General features: G+C 50.3%; 1 protein-coding gene across 1 annotated transcript in view; it reads right to left on the bottom strand.

The window, feature by feature from the left end:
- LOC119978339 overlaps positions 1-19,615 on the bottom strand; it is a 63,267-nt gene that overhangs the window by 8,311 nt on the left and 35,341 nt on the right. Inside the window, exons 7-10 of the mRNA XM_038819910.1 lie at positions 17,934-18,070; positions 6,579-6,729; positions 6,162-6,297; positions 4,183-4,279 (exon numbers count right to left, since the gene is read on the bottom strand). Of these exons, the coding sequence (XP_038675838.1) occupies positions 4,183-4,279; positions 6,162-6,297; positions 6,579-6,729; positions 17,934-18,070 (521 nt within the window). The remainder of the gene's footprint in view (positions 1-4,182; positions 4,280-6,161; positions 6,298-6,578; positions 6,730-17,933; positions 18,071-19,615) is intronic.

Genomic DNA, 19,615 nt, shown 5'->3' with positions numbered 1-19,615 from the left:
GCTGACTGTGTAACCAGCAAGACAGGGGTAGAGTTCCCACAAGGAGCCTCTGGAGCGGCAGACCACTGGCCATGGAGGTGATCTAGTGATACTTCATTAGCTGATCTCCAATGCAGACCTGGTATGAAACCAGACTGGTTTGATGAACGACGACGTCTGGAAGCCAACAAGGACCTTCAACAAAGTTCCGGGCGTTGTCCACCTCATCAGGTGTGAAGCGTCGTAGAAGATGATTCCTAGTCGGGCAACGCCCTTGGAAATCTTGCCTGCGGCACACCTTTGGGCCGATGTCGGGGAGCAAGAAACCCAACCGAGTTCGGAGTCGGCAACCCATCAACATTTTGGCCAGGAATTCCCCTATTACAGCATGAGGTGTAGCCCTGTTCAAGAACAGAAAGCTTGCCAGCCTGGTATCCATTGAACCTGTAGTTTGTTTCTTCAGGCCCTGCTTCACTGTCTGGATAGCACGTTCCACCAATCCATTCGATGCTGGGTGATGAGGTGATGGTGGATGCCATTTGCCTTCATGAAGGCACCAAAGTTCTCATTAGTAAACAAGGCTCTGTTGCCCGTAATGAGCACCTATGGTAATCTGTGGGCCGAAAAGGTGCGCGCAACCGTTTGATGGTTGCTCAGGAGGTGAGAGATGCCATTTTGTGGACCTCCAGCCACTTCAAGTGTGCATCAACCAAGATGAGAATCATGGAGCCTAAAAATGGCCAGTGAAATCCGCGAAAAAGCAGGTCCAGAGACTTCCAGGCCACTCCCAGAGGCGCCACTGCCAGAAGCTTCTGATGGACTTGCCAAAAGGGCAGCACTAGGCTATCGATGCCCAGCCACCAGCCGCAACTCCTGGTCAGCATTTGCATCTTGGAGATACCCACATGTGCAGCATGAAGGCCTTTCAGAACTAACAGCTGGCCTTTCACAGAGACAACTTTTGGGCCCTATAGGAGGACACTGTCCTCGACGATCAACTCCGACATTTTGGTCGAAAGAACTTTTGATTGCAATGGAAGCTGTCGTCGTGGTTCCCCAGGCAAAATCAAATGTTGGACCTTAGCCAGCACTGATTCATACTGTGTAGTCAGTTTTTGTATGTTTGTATGCTTTTAGTGATTTTTGTAATTGGATTTTTAAATGTTTCTGTTCTTCTACAAGGTGTTACTCCACTATATTTTTATCTGGATATATCTGTTAACATTCAATCACTTTCCTTAAGAGAATGAATAAATAAAACCTGGGCAGGTTTGCAGAATCTTAAATCTTTTGCGGGATTCTGATTGTTGCTCAATTTAAACATTTCTGTGCAGACTTATTTTTCATATTTATCCTTAAACTAATTACCAGAGATTGCAGACAACATCTAGTTGTTAAGGAGCATGTGGACTATATAATTTATTTTGGAAGATATTTTAAATTCTATTCTAACCTGTTCGAAAAATGTTGCTGAGCACTGTGATTAGTTGATACAGATTACACTTGTTTTGTAATTTCATATGTAATTTTGTACTTATGTTTAATTTATTTCCACAGTCGAATCATAGGTCTGCATGAAAATGTCCCTCCTCTCAGTCTCAGAGTCTAGTATGACCTACCTTAATCCAGCACCAGTAGCACAATTGGTATAACTATTAATTGCCAGATCCATATTCCTAAATTATTAGATATTCCTAAAAAAGAAAACATGTAGATATTCTGATCCTAACAGGCTCAGCCCTCTTCCAAAAAACTGTCATTCGGTTCTTAATTAACTTGACCTTGATGTTGAATGAGAGCTTATAATCCAAATTAGTAGATTTAGCTCATGACACATTGTCAAATCCAATTTAACACGCAAAGCCGCCTTGAAACGACGAAGCAGCACAGTTTAAGCATTCCAATTTTGTAAAATTAAAATGATTTTATTTCACAGTCTTTCCAAAAGTAGTTCCAAATTAATCTTCTGGCATCCATGAGAAATCATTTAATGCATAAAGTTTAGTTTGCTCAGTGTTTGGAATAGGTCATCAAAATTCAGATCAAAAATCGTAACTATATTCACACATTAATCCATAGTAAGGTGCTGTTTAAGATCGTTGTTCTGTGATTTAATGGAAAGGAAACCAAATTACCGCCATCTTACATGAACTCGGATTAGATTGCTTGCACAGGATGAGATCTAAACCATTGCAACAAAAGGGTTCAACAAGCAGCGAGCTGTGTATCAAACTCAGAAACCAAACGAGGAACATGTTCTCAATTTGAGAGATGTTTGGTACAGCTGGATGCTCAGTCCATGATTCACCTCTATTCGCAGATCCCTTGTCGAGTGATTGAATCTCTCACCTTGCGACTGGTACTCTCTCCCAGATCCTCAATCCATAGCTGCACTCCTATTCATGATCTACCTTTCTGCACCTAAAGCCCTATCCCTATTATCAAAGCCCTGTCGCCTAGATCCACTTTGCTCAGCAAGACAAGCAAAGGATGACAGAGGCCGGAGATATGACATTAATCTACTTGGTACCTAGAAAACGTGTCACACAATCTTAATTCAGATCCAGTGCAACTAAACCTCAACCCAAAAATCTTTACACATATTAATTTACTGTAAAGGCCTAGTCAGCTTGATGTTCAACACTTCTAATTCCTGCCAAAATCAGCAAGATATCCTCCCAAGATATCGGCAGCATTCTTTCTTATCCCATCCTCCTTAACAGAGATCCATAGACCTCTTTTCTGAAATGCCCTCCTTCCTTCATGCATCTGAAGCCCTTTCCCTGTCCCCCACATGGAGATGTACAACTCTTTCTCTTTCTGGTTAAAAAAAAAACTGCAGCCCTCATTTTCCTTCTGAGGTCAGCAGCCACCATCCTTCCTGCACAGTTTTTCAACCCTTCTCCACTGCCACACAAAATCATCCAGAGCTTTTTCTCCTTCCCCACAAAGAACCTCAGCTGTCCCCCCAGCTTCACGCAGACATCTACAGTCCTTCTATGGCTTTCAGAAAAGATACACATTTCCCCTTCCATCCACAGAAATGCCTCCCCCTCTGAAGAGATTTGCAGCCCTCAACCTCTATTTAAAAATTAATCCATTTCTCCCGTGTTGTCCTCCGACAGTCTATCTTCAAGGCAGGAAGATTTATGCAATTTGACATTTATAATTAGCGAAGGACTTTGTTTCCGTTTCAAAGTACTTAAGGTACAAACAGCTAAAGCAAAGAATGCCAACAGAATTTAGTTCCTGCACTGTATTTCAACCAGAGGAACAGGTTACGCCCTTCAGCATCTTCAGCTTTTTCCTCAATGGTTGATCTGTACCGTTGATATCCATACCAAATTAAAATCTATTGATCTTAGTTTTGAAGTTCCAATTATCCTAGCTTCCAAAGCCTTTTGAGGCAATTCCAGATTCCACTACCTTTCGTATAAAAAAGTATTTCCTCGTGGTACTCCTAATTGGGTTCGCTCGAATTTTAAATTATACCTTCTTATTCTGATTCCCCGTCAAAAATGCTTCTGTCTACGCCATCAAATCCCTTCATTGTTTTAAACACCTCAGTTAGATTACCACTTATCCATCTAAACTCAAGGGAATATAAGCCAGGTGTACACAACTTGTCTTCATAATTTAACGCTCTGAACCCCAATATTATTCAGGCAAATGTGTGCTCTTTCGCTCCTTAGCCAATGTATCCTTCCTAAGGTACAGTGTCCCAAAACTGGATGCAGTGGTCCAGATAGGACCTTGTCAGTATTCTGTACAGCTGAAACATCATTTTCTCTCTTTTGTATTCCAGATCCTTGAGGTGAAGTCCAATATTGCATTATTGATTATCATTCATACCAGTGGGCCAGCTTTTAAAAATAAAGGAAAATGTCCAACTCAAACAGCTGTGTTTCTCTATTCTCCGAATTATATCAGGCCTTGACCTTGATGGCTGCTTAAAGTCTCGAAATTCCTTCATCATCCAACAGCTCAACCTTATTATAACTCTGTCCTTCCAGAAACCCCACAAAAAATGAGGAATCAAACACGCTTAACATAAGTGATATATCACGGCAAATAAGATGCGACGTTCTGCCCCCAAGCTCAAAGTACAAGCTCAGAGCAGTGGGCACCAGCTTGGCCATTATCCACATCCTAGGTTCCCTGAAGCAGTATGCTGTCTTGTGGAATCACATCTGGCATCATTACCTCGGGTCTTGAAGCCAGTTTCCTGTTGCAGCAAGTCCAATGGAAATGGAACTTAAAGGACGATACTGAACCTCCCACATCTGAAGTGGTACAGCAACTGAGTGAGAAAAAAAACATTATTATACATTCAGTTCAGCAAAAGTTCCAATAACAATCCGCTTCTTTACTCTGTAGTTCTTTGCTGAAGGCATTGGTCTTCACTGGGTTTCTCTTCAATTGCCTCCAGTTCCATGAACTAATTAAATAGCGGAACAAGTTCAAGGGGCAGAATGGTCTACTCTTGTTCTTGTGCACCTCATCCAGGTGATCATTCTTCATGCATCAGCTTAAGCAATCAGGCCACACAACAATAAAGCACATCACAGTCATGCCCTATTGTGTTCATTACCACAAACGCACTTGAATATCTTAACTGATATTTTCCTCCATAGCTTAGTAACATGTAGGCAAATTGCTTCATGTCAACTCCTACCCAAGCTAATATCAGTTAAAACGGATCAAAGATCAAACCTGGGAGATTCCTGATATGCAAGGCTCAGTTGTGTACCAGGCAATAGAACTGCCAATAACATTCATGAGTCAAGGTTCAGAAGTGCAATAAATCTCACAGTTATAATATTCCACTGCATCTGTAGAATAGAGAGACATTGGGCGGGATTATCCCCTCACCGGCAGGGCGGACCATACTGGCGCCGAGGAGTGGCGTGAATCACTCCAGCGACGGGCCGCCCTCTGCACCTTCAGAGGCTAGGCTGACGGGGTTGGTGCCATGACAGCCGGTGCCGAAGGGCTTGGCGGGGCGCCAACCGGCGCCAAAGAGCCTCTGCCAGCTAGCACGAGTTGGCGCATGCGCAGGAGCGCCAGCGTGTACTGGCGTCATTCCAGCGCAGGGGGGGTTCTTCGCCTTGGCGGACCGTTACAGCAGCCGGTCCAGAAGGAAAGAGTGCCCCCCATGGCACAGGCCTGCCCGCGGATCGGTGGGCCCCGATTGCGGGACAGGCCACCATGATCCCCCCCCCCCCCCGGTGGCAAGATCTCCCCCGTGCCGCCTTCCCCGAGGACTCCGCAGGCTGCCCGCCGCTACGAACCTGGTTTGATTTACGCCGGCGGGGCTGGCCGAAAATCTCGGCCCATTGCGGGGTGGGGAATCGCCGGGGTGTGGGGGAGGCCACAGCCAACGGCTCCCGTTTGGCGTGACACTATTCCCACCCCCGCTGAAAAACAGGTGCCGGGGCGGGATTCACGCCGCCCCCCCGGCGATTCTCCGGCCCGGTGGTGGGGTCGGAGAATCCCGCCCATTATCTCAGTCGCACTACTTAGCAATAAATTTCAAGATTCATTTGCAAATTAGATATTTATAAAATAAATTAAGTAAACAATGGAAGTTATTCAATGTGAAAGTAGCATAAAAGACCCAAAACTGTAAGAGGAATATGTGGTGGACAGGGCAGTTGGAGTTCTATCATTCTCAAACCATGTGAAAGAATGTCTTTGAGCCACAATGATGAGGATGGAAATACTGGGCGGGATTTACCGACCAACCTCCCACGTGTTTTTTGGCAGTGGAGGCTGACAGCTTGCGGGATTTACTGGTCCTGCTGTTGTCAACGGGATTTCTCATTGACAACACCCCTTGTCACTGAGAAACCCGTGTGCTGTCGTAGGAACGGAATATCCCACCGGCGTGAACAGCCGTAAATCCCACTGACTGATGTTGTCACCGTTAAATTGTTGTACCACTGATGATCTAAAGCTGTAGGTAATTGAAAGTTGTCATTACCGCCTGTAGCTTCAGATAATCGTCAGGCACTTGCTGAAACTCATCGTGGGTTATCTGCAGTTTCAATAATTTGTTTTTAACGTCTGCAATCACTAAGGCAGCCACATCACTACCAACATACACCTCCACATTAGAAATAGGAATCTGAACGAAACATGCAATGACGCAAAATCACAATGGACCGCACCACTCAGCATACCTGTCTCTCCTGGGGAAAGCTGAAGGGTATAATGGGTGCATCTGCTTGCACATATGCCCTTAGGTAAAAGCTGAATCTCAAAGACCCCCTGTAGCTGTGCGATCCACATCAGCAGGTCCCCATCATGATCTCTCACCTGTGCAAAAAGATCTATCAGCATTTCTCTCTCGGTTCACAGTTTATCCACATGGCTGTTCTAGTTGTCTGAATGACTGAGTTCACAATTATGTGTGTTAGATATATCAAGCAGTATTTAATCACCTGCAGTCCAGAAACAGTTATAGAATTATTTGTGCAGATGCCATCCAGAAACAAAACACACTTTCTGCATCAATACTCATGCAACCGTAATAAAACATGGACCAATCAATCATTAATTCACATTCTTATCCAACTTAAAAGCAAATATTGTTTTACCTTTACAAATGTGTTTTCCATGGCGCCATCCTCAGCTCCTGATGCCATCAGCAGCCAGTTGGACTCTGCCAATTCCACTACCGGAGGAAGGAAGTAGGGTCGCTGATAAAATGCACGGATCACTTTCGCAGCTGCTTTGTTGCAGTTCTTCCTGTGTAGAGATAACTCTTATATATAGTCACCATTCAATGGTTGAAACTCACTCCAGCAGCAGACAATATCCAAGTGAAACACCATAACCCCCACCGACCGCTGAGGACTCAGGCTGCACGGCTGAAGGCTATTGCTGATAGGGAATTGGCAATCGTGGTTAAGGAGTGTTGACATATGCCAAGTGGATTCCCGTGGGTAGGTGGGCCTGAACCACGTGGGGGCCATTGCCTAACATTCCAATCGTATCTTGATGCCGGAACACTGAGGCAATTCTACACACACAGCAAAAATTCGAACATGCAGGGTAGGGACACAGCTCCAGGGACATGTCCACGACTGGACATGTTTTACGCTGTACAATACCTCATTCCCGATAGGGCCACCCCACCCCACCTGCTATCTAACCCCAGCCCGGTGCCCTCAGTGATGCTCACCTTGTCTGGCCCTCATAGGTCTACCACTACGTCTTGGTGTTTCCCCAGGATGCACATCTGAGGTGGAGGCAGCCAGCTGCTTAGCCCGCCCCATGGGCCTGGATGTCCCTGGCGGGTTTCCTCGCGGTGCTCTGGGGCCAGAGTGCTGAGGCTCACTTGTCGACGGCACATGCACAGCCATGCCGCCCTGTCCCGTGTGCTGAGGAGTGGATCTCCCGGGGGGGGGGGGGGGGGGGGGGGGGGGGGGGGGTGTGGTTTGGAGCTGGTCGCCACTCCATGGGATGGGTCTGGGTCAGCACCCCCTCCCGATCGGTGCCGATAGGGCCCTGGGGTTCACCTTGGGATGGAGGGACAGCTGGTTCATTTAGCTCTGCAAGCTTGGTGGTTCCCTATATTCTGCGCCATGATGTCGATGCCCTCTGTGATACTCCTCAGTGACTGGGACATGCTCTGCAGCGCCTCAGCCATGCACACCCGAGAGCAGGACATGTCCGGCAGAACGTTATCCAGGTCAGCCTGGTACTAGGTAACATTCCCCAGCGAGGCAGCCATACTGCCGAGACCCTCAGTCATGGCTGTTACAGACTTTGCAACACCGTGGACACCTTCACTGATGGTGGTGACGTTGTGTTCCAGGCTCTCCCTAGCAGTGTTGGCCCCGGTGCCACTCATGACTGGCGCCATCTCCGGTGTCCGTGGCCTTTGGGACTCCTCCAATTGGCCACGGATCTGCTGGAGTGATGCTGACACTTCCCTCTGAACATCCCAGCCTCTCCCTACCGTCTCCACCAGCTCCGGGAAACTCTGTGCCAGAGGTTCAGCATCAGGCTGGGACCCAGCTGGGTCCAGGGATCCAACAGATCTCCGACTGCTGTCATGCCTGGGGGTTCCTGACTCCACCTGATGTGCATCAGCAGCAGTTTGGTGCTCACCAGATTGTGCTCCAGGAACCTGACCACTAACATGTCCCACCGAGATGTGTGTATCTGCATTTGCGGAGGGTGAGGATGACAGCTGTGCTGCGACTATAATGGTGGCATCCTCGGAGCTCTCCTCAGAGGTGTTCTCCTCGGAGTCAGGAGAGGGGGCTACTTGGGATGGGCTGGCATCGTTAGCTGGAGGGCCTGCGGAAGAATGGACATGTGGTCAGTGGGAGGGATGAGTCTGTCAGTAAGGCAATCACTACTCACATTTGACAGGTCGTGGATTCCAGTGGTTCCTCACCTCTGCGATGTCCGCCAACCTCCATTTTGGTGACCGCCCTGTCCTTGGCCACACCAATCACCTCCAGGGCCTGCTCCTCGAAGATTGTCCTGATTTTCGTCTTGCACTAATCAGGACAATTCACAAGAATATCAACATAAGGAGAAAACAACAATTTATACAAGAAGAAAGTGCTGATTGGCACGTAGACTCTGATTGGTAGAGGTGTTGCCCTGGAGAATGCGCCTGGTGACAGTTAACTGCAAAGCATTCTTTGAAATTTATACCAGAAAGTTTGACCCTGATTGGTCAAGGCATTGTCCTAAGAACGAACGAATGGCTGTCACTTATTTTGTTTAGTGTACATGTGCAAAGGACAGCATCCTGTGTATTAATATATGAAGCTACCAATACACACAAATGTGCCACACTGCAAGCCCAACTGGCAATCTTAAATTGGTTGTCAGCGTCATTTTTAACACATTGAGGATTATTTAGCAAATGTTGTCCAATCACAGAATCAGATCTAATATTGGACACTGTGACTAAGATTCTCTGGCCTCCCCATGGTGTGTTTCTCGACAGCGGGAGGTGGCATGCCCGGCAGCGGGATCTCCCGTTCCTGTCGCAGTCAGTGGGATTTCCAATTGAATCCACCCTACGCTGCTCGGAAACCTGACGCGGGGCGGTGCCCATAGATCCCTGCTGGAGTGAACAGCCAGAAGATCTCGCCCTGTGTTTTATATTTTGCACGCATGGGCATTCTTTAAAAGTTAATGGAGTCACAACTGAAAAGTTAAGAATGATCAGAATCAGGAAATTTGGAATGAAAATTATATGAAATGAAAATCGCTTATTGTCACGAGTAGGCTTCAATGAAGTTACTGTGAAAAACCCCTAGTCGCCACATTCCGGCGCCTGTCCAGGAAGGCTGGTACGGGAATCGAATCGTGCTGCTGGCCTGCTTGATCTGCTTTAAAAGCCAGCGATTTAGCCCAGTGAGCTAAACCAGCCCCGCAGTGAGCTAAACCAGCCCCGCAGTGAGCTAAACCAGCCCCGCAGTGATCTAAACCAGCCCCTTATAGAAGGCTGCTCAGTGTTTGATATTTAAAATGGGGCGCGATTCAACGGGAAAAGTCTTGTGTCATTTCGGACATAGTCAGCCAGGTGTTTCCCGATGGCCACTTTGGCGAGATCGCAGCCAGTATTTAACAGCACTTAGTGCTGAAAACGAGCTGCCGTGAGCTTCATACCATTACTGATTCCCTCACCATCCGATTAACCGGACTTGTGAGGCGGGAGCTCCCTGCTAACAAGGGGGGGCTACTTTTAAGTGACCATCAGAACTCACTCCCATGCAGCACACAAACATGGTACCATGAACACCTGCTCCCCGCTTTGGCGATGCTGACCTGGCCAGGCTTCTGGACACCGTGACCAGATCCATGACCTCACATACGTGCCGAGGGACCAGACGAGTTGCAGGTCCCTCAGCACACTCTCTTTTTCTCTGAAGGCTGGGTCCTCATCAAGCTGACTGATGTGACTCCAGGTCGAGCATGTCCTTCTCCAGCTTCTCAACCCTGGATTTCCACCTCTTTGTCAACCTCCTCAAATACTCCTGACAGAAGGCACGCACGTGAGTCTTGCCCATGTTACACCAAAGCTTCAAGGAGGGGACGTCTCCCCACTTCCTTCTCCAGCCGGCTCAGAAACAAGACCAGGAACCGCTCATGCTCCAGCAGCAGGTTGTTAAAGTGCCTGGACTGTATTAAAGTACATGGACTGTGTCTGAGCGTGAGACTGGGTGAGTTACGCCCACACCACACGTTGGTCCGAGCATGGCGCCTGTTGCACAAAAGCCGACGGAATGCATGGCAGGTACGCCCCTGAAATATAAAGGCGGTCGATTCTAGATGCTCCGACCCCATGCTGCATAAACATGAACATGCTGGAGTCAGGATGGAGGTATCGGAAGATGTCCACCAAGTCGAGGGATCTGACCAGGTTCCTCAACTTCACCAGCGCCGGCGTGCAGTGCTGGGCACTAAGGTAGTCCCTTGTCTTGAGGGTGCAGTTGAAATCCCCCACCCTTCAAGGATGATGCTCTCGCCCATCAATCGATGGTGTTGAGTGGACACTTGCTCAAAGAAGGTTATTTGCTGCGGGCCCAGAAGGGGAGTGTAGATATTCACAAAGGGAAACACCATGCCCCCCTCATGGACCTTCAGGTGCAGCAATCGGCTGTCACTGGCTCCTTGACCCACAAGATCTCCAGCTGAAAACACGAGGCCAACTAGATAGCCACCTCATCTAAATGTGAGGCCAGGTGACTCATATAAACCTTCCCCCTCGCCACGTGGCTTTGTCTCCCGGAGAGGTGTGGGGTTCTTGCAGGAAGCACATCGCATACTTCCCATTCCAGGATACGTCCCATCCAGAGGACTGAGAAGTTCCAGAACATGCGGAATGCTTCCTCACTGCCGTTGATGCTGAGGCTGGCTACGGTCACTTCCATGTCAGAAGTAGAGTGCTACCTTCACCAACTTAATGTTCGGATGGAGCAGATGAACGCATGCCGCTCCACTCCCTCAGGTGCCTGGCGTCACTTATTCCGGTCTGGGCGCCCCTTTTACGCCGGCACGTGCAGATTGGTCAAGCAGCACTGAGTTGGCCTAACGGTCGAGGGCTATCTGCACAGTCTCGCCGACCTTGATTGGTCAGTAAGACATCCTGGAGTTCCCCAGGGGGGGTGAGAGGCAGCTCAGAAGGGGCACAAGGGCGTCCACTGCCTCGCTGCAGATGGACTCCAACTCAAACCCTGTGCCCACAGCCAAGCAGATGTCCTCCGGGCAGTCACAGTCTTGGTCCGGATCCTCCACCACATTGAGTGTGGTGGATGGCACAGAACCAAGTCTTCCTTGATTCCGTTCACAGGATCAACGACGGATGGGTTCCTCTCAGGCTCCTCTTGGGGTACTGGGCCATAGGGAGGCAGTGGGTCAGAGCCCCGCTCCGCCCCAATCGCCAGGTAACTGAAAATCCCCGAAATATGTTCCGGAAGGGAAACAGAGGTGCCCAGTGTCAAAGGTGGGGATGGGGGGGGGGGGGGGGGGGGGGGGGGGGGGGGGGGTTCCTTGCCACCATCTCCCAGAGACCCAGGCAGCTGTTTCAGTATTATTGGTCTTGTCTTTCTCTTTGTGCGGATGGAGTGTAATGTCGAGGAGCAGGAGTAGGGGCATCATTATCCCTTCACCAGTGGGAGTGGTGGTGTTCTTCCAACCAGTGGCGCCACTTACAGGGAATGACTTGTGCCAGGGAGACCTTCATTCCAAGGGACACCCCACACTACCCCCCTTCCCTTGACATTGCAGGAATGGCACCACACGTAGTCCGCAGACCAAAGAGGCAGTAGGTCTCCCTTTCATAGGGGATTTCAAAGCCCCCCCCGAAAGGTGGGTGAAGACCTGGTGCTGGAAGAAGATATGCCTGGAGGCGGATGGGGGGGATCCTTCAGGCCGAGCGGCAGCGGTGCCACCCTGGACCAGACCTCCCCTGGTAGTTGGGGGAGGAGGAGCTCCATGGGAATGAAGGGTGGGACGCTGGAAAGGATAACTTTCAGAGGTGGCCTCCAGAGGTCCACTGCCAAGTAGGTCCTGCTGACCAGGAGCCGGTTTTCCAGGGCGAGGTAGACCGCTTACTCAGATTTCAGGAAAAATACGGCTCTGCCGTGCAATTTCGAGGCGGCCACAATGGCCGAGGGGCTGAAGACCCCAACTATTGCGCACACGCACAATACGATTGTCATGGTGTAGTGGACATACACTTTACCCTGAGCTTTTGTGCAAGAAATCAAAAAAGGTGACGGGGCTGCTGGAATAGAGGGCCCCATCACCAGCGCAATGGTTTTGTTGTCAACTTGGGTAGTGTTTCACCCATCCCGATAGGATATATCAGTATGGTTGACAACAGGGGGAGAGCGGGTTGTCAGTGGCACTCTCCCCCACAGTGGTAAGCATGAGGGGTGAGGGAGGGTCGAGAGAGACTAATCACTGAAGGCGGAGAGGAAAGGGAGGCACATGAGGGTGGAGCTCAAGAGGACGGGTCGATGCCCCAAGTTCAATTGAGAGGAGAGTAAGGGACTAACCTTCCAAAAGGTGTTCCATTCAGTGATTGGTGGGAGGATAGGGTCTTCAGCCCGTGAGGGATCCAGCAATACAGTCCATGAAAGATAGCTCCTCCAACTCCTATCCCTGTCTCTGCACAACAACCACTCTTTTGGTGGGTGGGAGGACAGGGCCTTCAACCCAAGGGGGGCCGAGCAAATGAGTTACATAAATAACGTGTGTCTGACTCCCAGCCATCTCAGCACAATTGGTAGATGTAAATATCCAAGGCATTAACCTTCCTCTCTTCCTCTCCTTCTAGGTGTTGTAACAGAGTCCTGCTTCTCCCTCTGTCGTTGGCTGAGAGGACTCCAGGCCTCAGGCCCTGTAGTTGATCAAGCAGCAAGCAGGAAACAGTCCAGCCCCTCTCTCGCAGGTATGCAGGCAGTTTTATCAGCAGAGGTGTTGGGGGGGGGGGGGGGGGGGGAAAGGAGGGTGGGGGTGCACCCCTGACCAGGCTGGTCATGTGGTGCCCCCGACCAGGCTGGTCATGTGGAATGTTCGGGGACCGAATGAGCCAGTCAAAAGGGCCCGTGTGTTCGCGCACTTGAGGCAACTGAAGGCAGACGTGGCTATGATACAGGAGACACACCTGAAGGTGGGGGACCAGGTTAGGTTAAGGAAGGGATGGGTTGGACGGATGTTCCATTTGGGGTTAGACTTTAAAACGAGGGGAGGTGGCGATCTTGGTTAATAAGTGGGTGGCGTTTGAGCGGACCCGGGAGGTAGATATGTTATGGTTAGTGAGAAACTGGAGGGAATGGCCGTGTGTTGGTAAATATAAATGACCCGAACTGGGATGACGTGGAGTTTGTGAGACGGGTACTGGGGAAGATTCTGGACCTAGATTCACACCGACTGATTGAGTGGAGTCAATGCTGGACCGGTCGAGTTCTAGGTCTGAGAAGGTATCAGCTATGGCAAAGAAGCTCTGGGGTTCATGGAGCACATGGCGGGGGGGGGGGGGGGGGTGGATCCGTGGAGATTTGGAAGGCCGAGGAGTAAGGAGTTTTCATTCTACTCCCATGTGCATTAAGTGTATTCCTGGATAGACTTTTGAGTTATGGACAAGGCTTAGGTGGTAGATAGTGAATATTCAGCAATAGTGGTGTCAGACCACGCCCCGTACTGGGTGGACTTGCAAGTTACCAAAGGAAAGACCCAGCGCCCTGCAATAGAGGTTGGATGTGGGGCTGCGAGCGGATGAGATGGTGTGTGAGCGGGTGAGAGAGGCCATTCGGGGATACATAAGGATCAATGATAGAGGTGAGGTTTCGGCGGGGGTGGTTTGGGAGGCACTGAAGGCTGTTATCAGGGGAGAATTCATCTTAATTCGGGCCCATAGGAGAAGGTTGAGTGTGAGGAGCTAGACAGACTGGTAGGCAAAACTTTACAGGAGGTACACGGAGTCTCCGGGTGACGGGAATTTGAAAGAACGTCAGAGACTGCAGCTAGACTTTGGGCTCCTGTCCACAGCTAAGGTGGTGGGACAGCGGAGATGGGACTGGTTTAGCACAGTGGGTTAAACAGCTGGCTTGTAATGCAGAACAACGTCAACAGCGTGGATTCAATTCCCGTACCGTCCTCCCCGAACAGGCGCCGGAATGTGGTGACTATGGGCTTTTCACAGTAACTTAATTGAAGCCTATTTATGACAATAAGCGATTATTATTATTATTATTATTATTAAGGGGGCCGATCTATCAATATGGGGAAAAGGCTAGCAGAATGCTGGCGCATCAGCTGAGGAAACAGGAGGCGGCAAGAGAGAAATAGGGAAAGTGAGGGACACGGGGGGGGGGGGGGGGGGGATGCTTCTGGATTCAGCGGGGGTGAATTATGTGCTTTAGGAGTTCTATAGTAAATTGTATAAATCGGAACCCTCAGTCGGGGAGGAGGGGATGAAACGTTTTCGGGGGGGGGGGGGGGGGGGGGGGGAGGGGGGGAGGGGGGCTGCAGTTCCCAAGGATAGATGACGAGTTGGTGGAGGATCTCGGAGCCCCATTCGGACACGACCAAAACATATGCACATGGTTCGCATGACATCCCCCTAGGTTATAGACTGGTTGGGGGCAATGCATTCGGGTAAGGCCCGGGGACCTGACGGATACCCGGTGGAGTTCTATAAAAATTTTCCAGGCTGTCAGGGCCACTGTCGATAAAGGCTTTTAATGAGTCAAAGGAGATGGGAGTGCTCCCCCCGATGTTATCGCACGCATCAATCTCCCTTATTTTGAAATGGGATAAAGATCCGGAGAGCTGTGGTTCGTATAGGCCACTCTCCCTGTTGAAAGTAGATGCAAAATTGCTGGCAAAGTTCTTGGCCACACGGATAGAGGACTGTGTTCTGGAGGTGATAGGGCAGGACCAGACAGGGTTTGTAAAGGGACGACACGTGGCATCCAACATTAGGCGGCTCTTTAATGTAATAATGATGCCTGCGGAGGGACGCGAGGTTGAGGTGGTGGTGACCATGATCAACCGCGTTCGATCAGAGTATTTTAGTCTGTGTTGGGGGACGAGACAGGGACGTCCACTCTCCCCACTATTGTTTGCCCTGGCCATAGAGCCTTTGTTAATGGCGCTGTGAGCATCGAACATTTGGCAGGGGTAGTGAGGGGTGGGGGGGGGGGGGGGGGGGGGGGGGGGGTGTGTGTGGAACATAGGGTCTCGCTCCATGCGAACAATTTGCTCCTCGACATAACGGGCCTGTTGGGGGGATTGCAGGAATTATGGGGATATTGGAGGAATTTGGCCAGTTCTCAGGTTACAAACTAAATATGGGCAAGAGTGAGGTATTTGCAATCAAGGCAAGGCGGCAGGAGAGCAGACTGAGAGAGATGCCGTTCAAGGTTGTGGGAGGGAGTTTTAGGTACCTGGGTATTCGAGTGGCACGGGACTGGGGTCAGCTTCATAAATTAAATTTGGGCAGGTTGATAGAACAGATGAAAGGGGACTTCCGCAGGTGGGAAGTACTCCCGCTGTCATTGGCGGGGAGGTTATAGACTGTGAAAATGACAGTCCTCCCGAGATTGTTGTTTCGTTTTTCAGCGTCTCCTAATTTTCATCCCCAAGGCATTTTTTAGGAAGATGAATGCGGCGATCTCGGGTTTTATTTGGGCCAGGAAAGCCCTGCGGGTGAAGAAGGTCCTACTTGAGCAGGAGCACGGGGAGGGAAGGTTGGCCCTTCCGAACTTTATTAATTATTACTGGGCAGCTAATATATCGATGATTAGGAAATGGGTAGTGGGAGAGGAGTCGGTGTGGGAGCGAATGGAGGCGGCATCTTGCAAGGGCACAAGTCTGAAGGCTTTGTTAACGGCACCTCCGCCGTTCTCACCGGCTCGGTGCTCCTCAAGCCCAGTGGTAATGGCAGCCCTGAGAGTGTGGGGGCAATGGAGGCAGCACATGCGACTGGAAGGGGCTTTGGTTCGGCCACCGATCTGTGCTAATCACTGGTTCACACCGGGGGAGGGGTTGGACGGGTTCTTTAGGAGGTGGCAGCGGGCAGGGATTGAGAGATTTGGAGATCTTTTCATTGAGGAGGGTTTCCCGAGCTTAGGAGGAACTAGAGGAGGAGTTTGAGTTGCCGGGGAGAATGGGTTCCGGTACTTACAAGCGCAGGATTTCGTCTGGAGGCAGGTCCCGGGCTTCCCTCGCCTCCCACTAATGGGGTTACAGGGTAAGGTGATATCAAAAACAGGGATCAGGGAAGGGAGGGTCTCGGAAATATATAAGGGACTGATGGAGTGGGAAGGGGTTCTGATAGGGGACATGAAGAGGAAGTGGGAGGAAGAGTTGGGAGGTGAGTTAGAAGACGGGCTGTAGGAGAAGGCCCTGAGGACAGTCAATGCATCCTCGTCATGTGCCAGGTTTAGCCTGACCCAATTCAAGCTGGTCTACAGGGCTCATATGACTGTGGCCCGGATGAGCAGGTTTATTGAAGAGGTGGAGGACAGGTGTGGGGGATGTCCTGCAAACCATGTGCATATGTTTTGGTCGTGTCCGAGGCCGAAGGGATTTTGGCAGTGATAGAACATAGAACATACAGTGCAGAAGGAGCCATTCGCCCACTGAGTCTGCACCGACCCACTTAAGCCCTCACTTCCACCCCATCCCCGTAACCCAATAACTCCTCCTAACCGTTTTGGTCACTAAGGACAATTTTAGAATGGCCAATCCACCTAACCTGCACGTCTTTGGACTGTGGGAGGAAACCGGAGCACCCGGAAGAAACCCACGCAGACACGGGGAGAACATGCAGATTCCGCACAGAGAGTGACCCAGCGGGGAATCGAACCTGGGACCCTGGCGCTGTGAAGCCACAGTGCTATCCACTTGTGCTACCATGCTGTCCTTTCGGATGGCATGTCAGTGGTCCTGGAAGGGATGGTGACTCAGAGACCAGAGGTGGCAATATTTGGAGTGTCGGAAGATCCAGGAGCCCGGGGGGGGGGGGGGGGAGAGAGAGAGAGAGAAGAGGCCGATGTTTTGGCCTTTGCCTCCCTGGTGGCCCGGAGATGGATTCTGTTGGAATGGAGGGACTCTGAGCCTCCAAAGCCGGGAGTTTGGGTCTGTGGCATGGCAGGGTTTCTTAGGTTAGAGAAAATTAAGTTTGCCTTAAAGGGTTCACTACAGGGGTTCGCTCGGAGGTGGCAGCCGTTCATCAACTTCTTTAAGGAAAATTGACCGTCAGCGTGGGGAGGCATGGAAGTGATGAATAAGGGTAGGAAATCTAATGAACGGAAAACTGTGGGATGGAGTAGGTACATGGACCATGATAGTTCTGGTCTATGCCTGGGGGGGGGAGATGGTTATTTTATTGTGGAGTTTTTGTGTGTGTTGGATCTCTTTGTTTAAAATGTTAAAATTATAAATGCCTTAATAAAATATTTTCTAAAAAAAAGTAAATGTGTGTATTTAATATGGTCAGATGACCCACCTCTGAGCTTTCGGTAGAGATCTACAGTTATTTCATGAAGGGATTTAAATTTTTCATTTTGTTCCTAGGTCCAAGAAACTAAAATTACTCTTGTAAAGAGAATAGGGGCATGGGACTCTTGGTGGAACTGGCAAGTCTGGAAAGAATGCCAGTAATCGATTAGAGATATAAATTAATCAAGTGGTTCCCAGCGTTGTTTTGATGGCAAAAGGTAATTTTTGTTGGGAGCATCCCAAGTACGCCACATTGACATGAAAATGGGCTGTGGGGTCGAGGGATGTTCCTTTGTTTTATCTGTGTGCGTTTTCTCACAGAAAACAATCAGTTCAGCTTGGGAACAGGCAGAAATAAAGAGACTGGCAGGAGCTATAAAGTAGCTGTGGGATACACTGAGTTTTAATGAAAATATGGCAAGCATTAGGAGAAACTAATAGCATTTACCATACAAGTGTCTTACCACTGAATTGCCCACTGGTCAAGCCTCTGTCGATGGACCTCTTCTAAGAAGGCGCCAGGCCTATTCTCCAGCGAGTGATGAGAGTCCCAATAACTGCACACTTTTGTGTTCTGCAGTGCGGGATGATCACTATATAACTGCAAAAGAGAGAGGAGCTCTGGATCAGTCATGTTACCAAACCTTATTACTTTTCAACTTTCTGTCCGAATTCCCCGATTTCAGGGTTACCCAGTTCACCAGCTTTCTTTTTATGCCTTAAACTAAATTATCCATCTCTGCTCAACAACCTCCACCTCCAACCCACCCACCACCTCATTCCCAACCTCATTCAGTCTCTTCCCCTGGGGGTAATACAGTACAATTTCAGATTCCCAGCTGTAATGATAGGACTGCAGGTGTCACCATCATTGCAAGGTGGAATTTGGATTTGTTGCTCTTTTATATCAGTTCACAAACCAAGGCAGGACACCATACACCCTGATGAAAAAATAGCATATGCAATGAGATCACGAATTCAAATATCAAAGAGATCGCAAATCCATAACCAGAGAGTTCACCAGGAATTGTTTTGGTCCCTAAATCTGCCAGAGGTAACAAGTGAAGGCATTAACCTCCACATCAACTGCAAGGTTAATCAGTTTGGACATTATGGGCGGGATTCTCCGACCCCCTGCCGGGTCGGAGAATCGCCGGGAGGCGGCGTGAATCCTGCACCCGCCGGCCGCCGAATTCTCCGGCACGGGAGATTCAGCGGGGGCGGGAATTGCGCCTCACCGGTCGGCACCCCCCCCCCCCCCCCCCCCCCCCCCCCCCCCCACCCCCCCCCCCCCCCGCGCGATTCTCTGGCCCACGATGGGCCGAAGTCTCGCTGATTCTATGCCAGTCCCGTCGGTGTAAATTGGACTCAGTCCCTTACCGGCGGGACCTGGTGGCTCCGGGGTCCTGGTGGGGGGGGGCGATCTAGCCGCGGGGGTGCCCCCACGGTGGCCTGGCCCGTGATCGGGGCCCACCGATCTGCGGGTGGGCCTGTGCCGTGGGGGCATTCCTTTCCTACGCGCCGGCCATGTCAGCCTCAGCTACGGCCGATGCGTAGGTGAACCCCTCCCTCTGCGCATGCGCGTGGATGACATCAGCAGCCGCTGACACTCCCGTGCATGTGCGGACCCGCGCCGGCCGACGGAGTCCCTTTGGGCCCGGCTGGCATGGCGCCAAAGGCCTTCCACGCCAGCCGTCGGGGCGCCAACCACTCCGGGGCGGGCCTAGCCCCTAAAGGTGCAGAGGATTCCGCACCTTTGGGGCGGCCCGACACTGGAGTGGTTCACACCACTCCGTCCCGCTGGGACCTCCCGCCCCGCCGGGTACAGGAGTATCCCACCCTTGGTGCTTCTCATTCTCCTCAACTCAGGAAGGGCACTGTAACCCTTGAGCTAAGTGCTGAGAAGAATTCAGTCATAGCCTCTACTAACACCAAGGAGCAACTGTACAAACTAAGGAAGCATTTGTTAACAAACAAAACAAAGAACAAAGGAAAGTACAGCACAGGAACAGGCCCTTCGGCCCTCCAAGCCCGTGCTGACAATGCTGCCTGGGTCCGTATCCCTCTATTCCCATCCTATTCATGTATTTGTCAAGATGTCCCTTAAATGTCACTATCGTCCCTGCTTCCACCACCTCCTCTGGTA

This window comes from Scyliorhinus canicula, chromosome 1 (assembly GCF_902713615.1).
Source record: "Scyliorhinus canicula chromosome 1, sScyCan1.1, whole genome shotgun sequence".
NCBI classification, from domain to species: Eukaryota; Metazoa; Chordata; class Chondrichthyes; order Carcharhiniformes; family Scyliorhinidae; genus Scyliorhinus; species Scyliorhinus canicula.
Note: the sequence above shows the minus strand (reverse complement) of the source record. Positions and strands in the feature narration are given on the sequence as shown.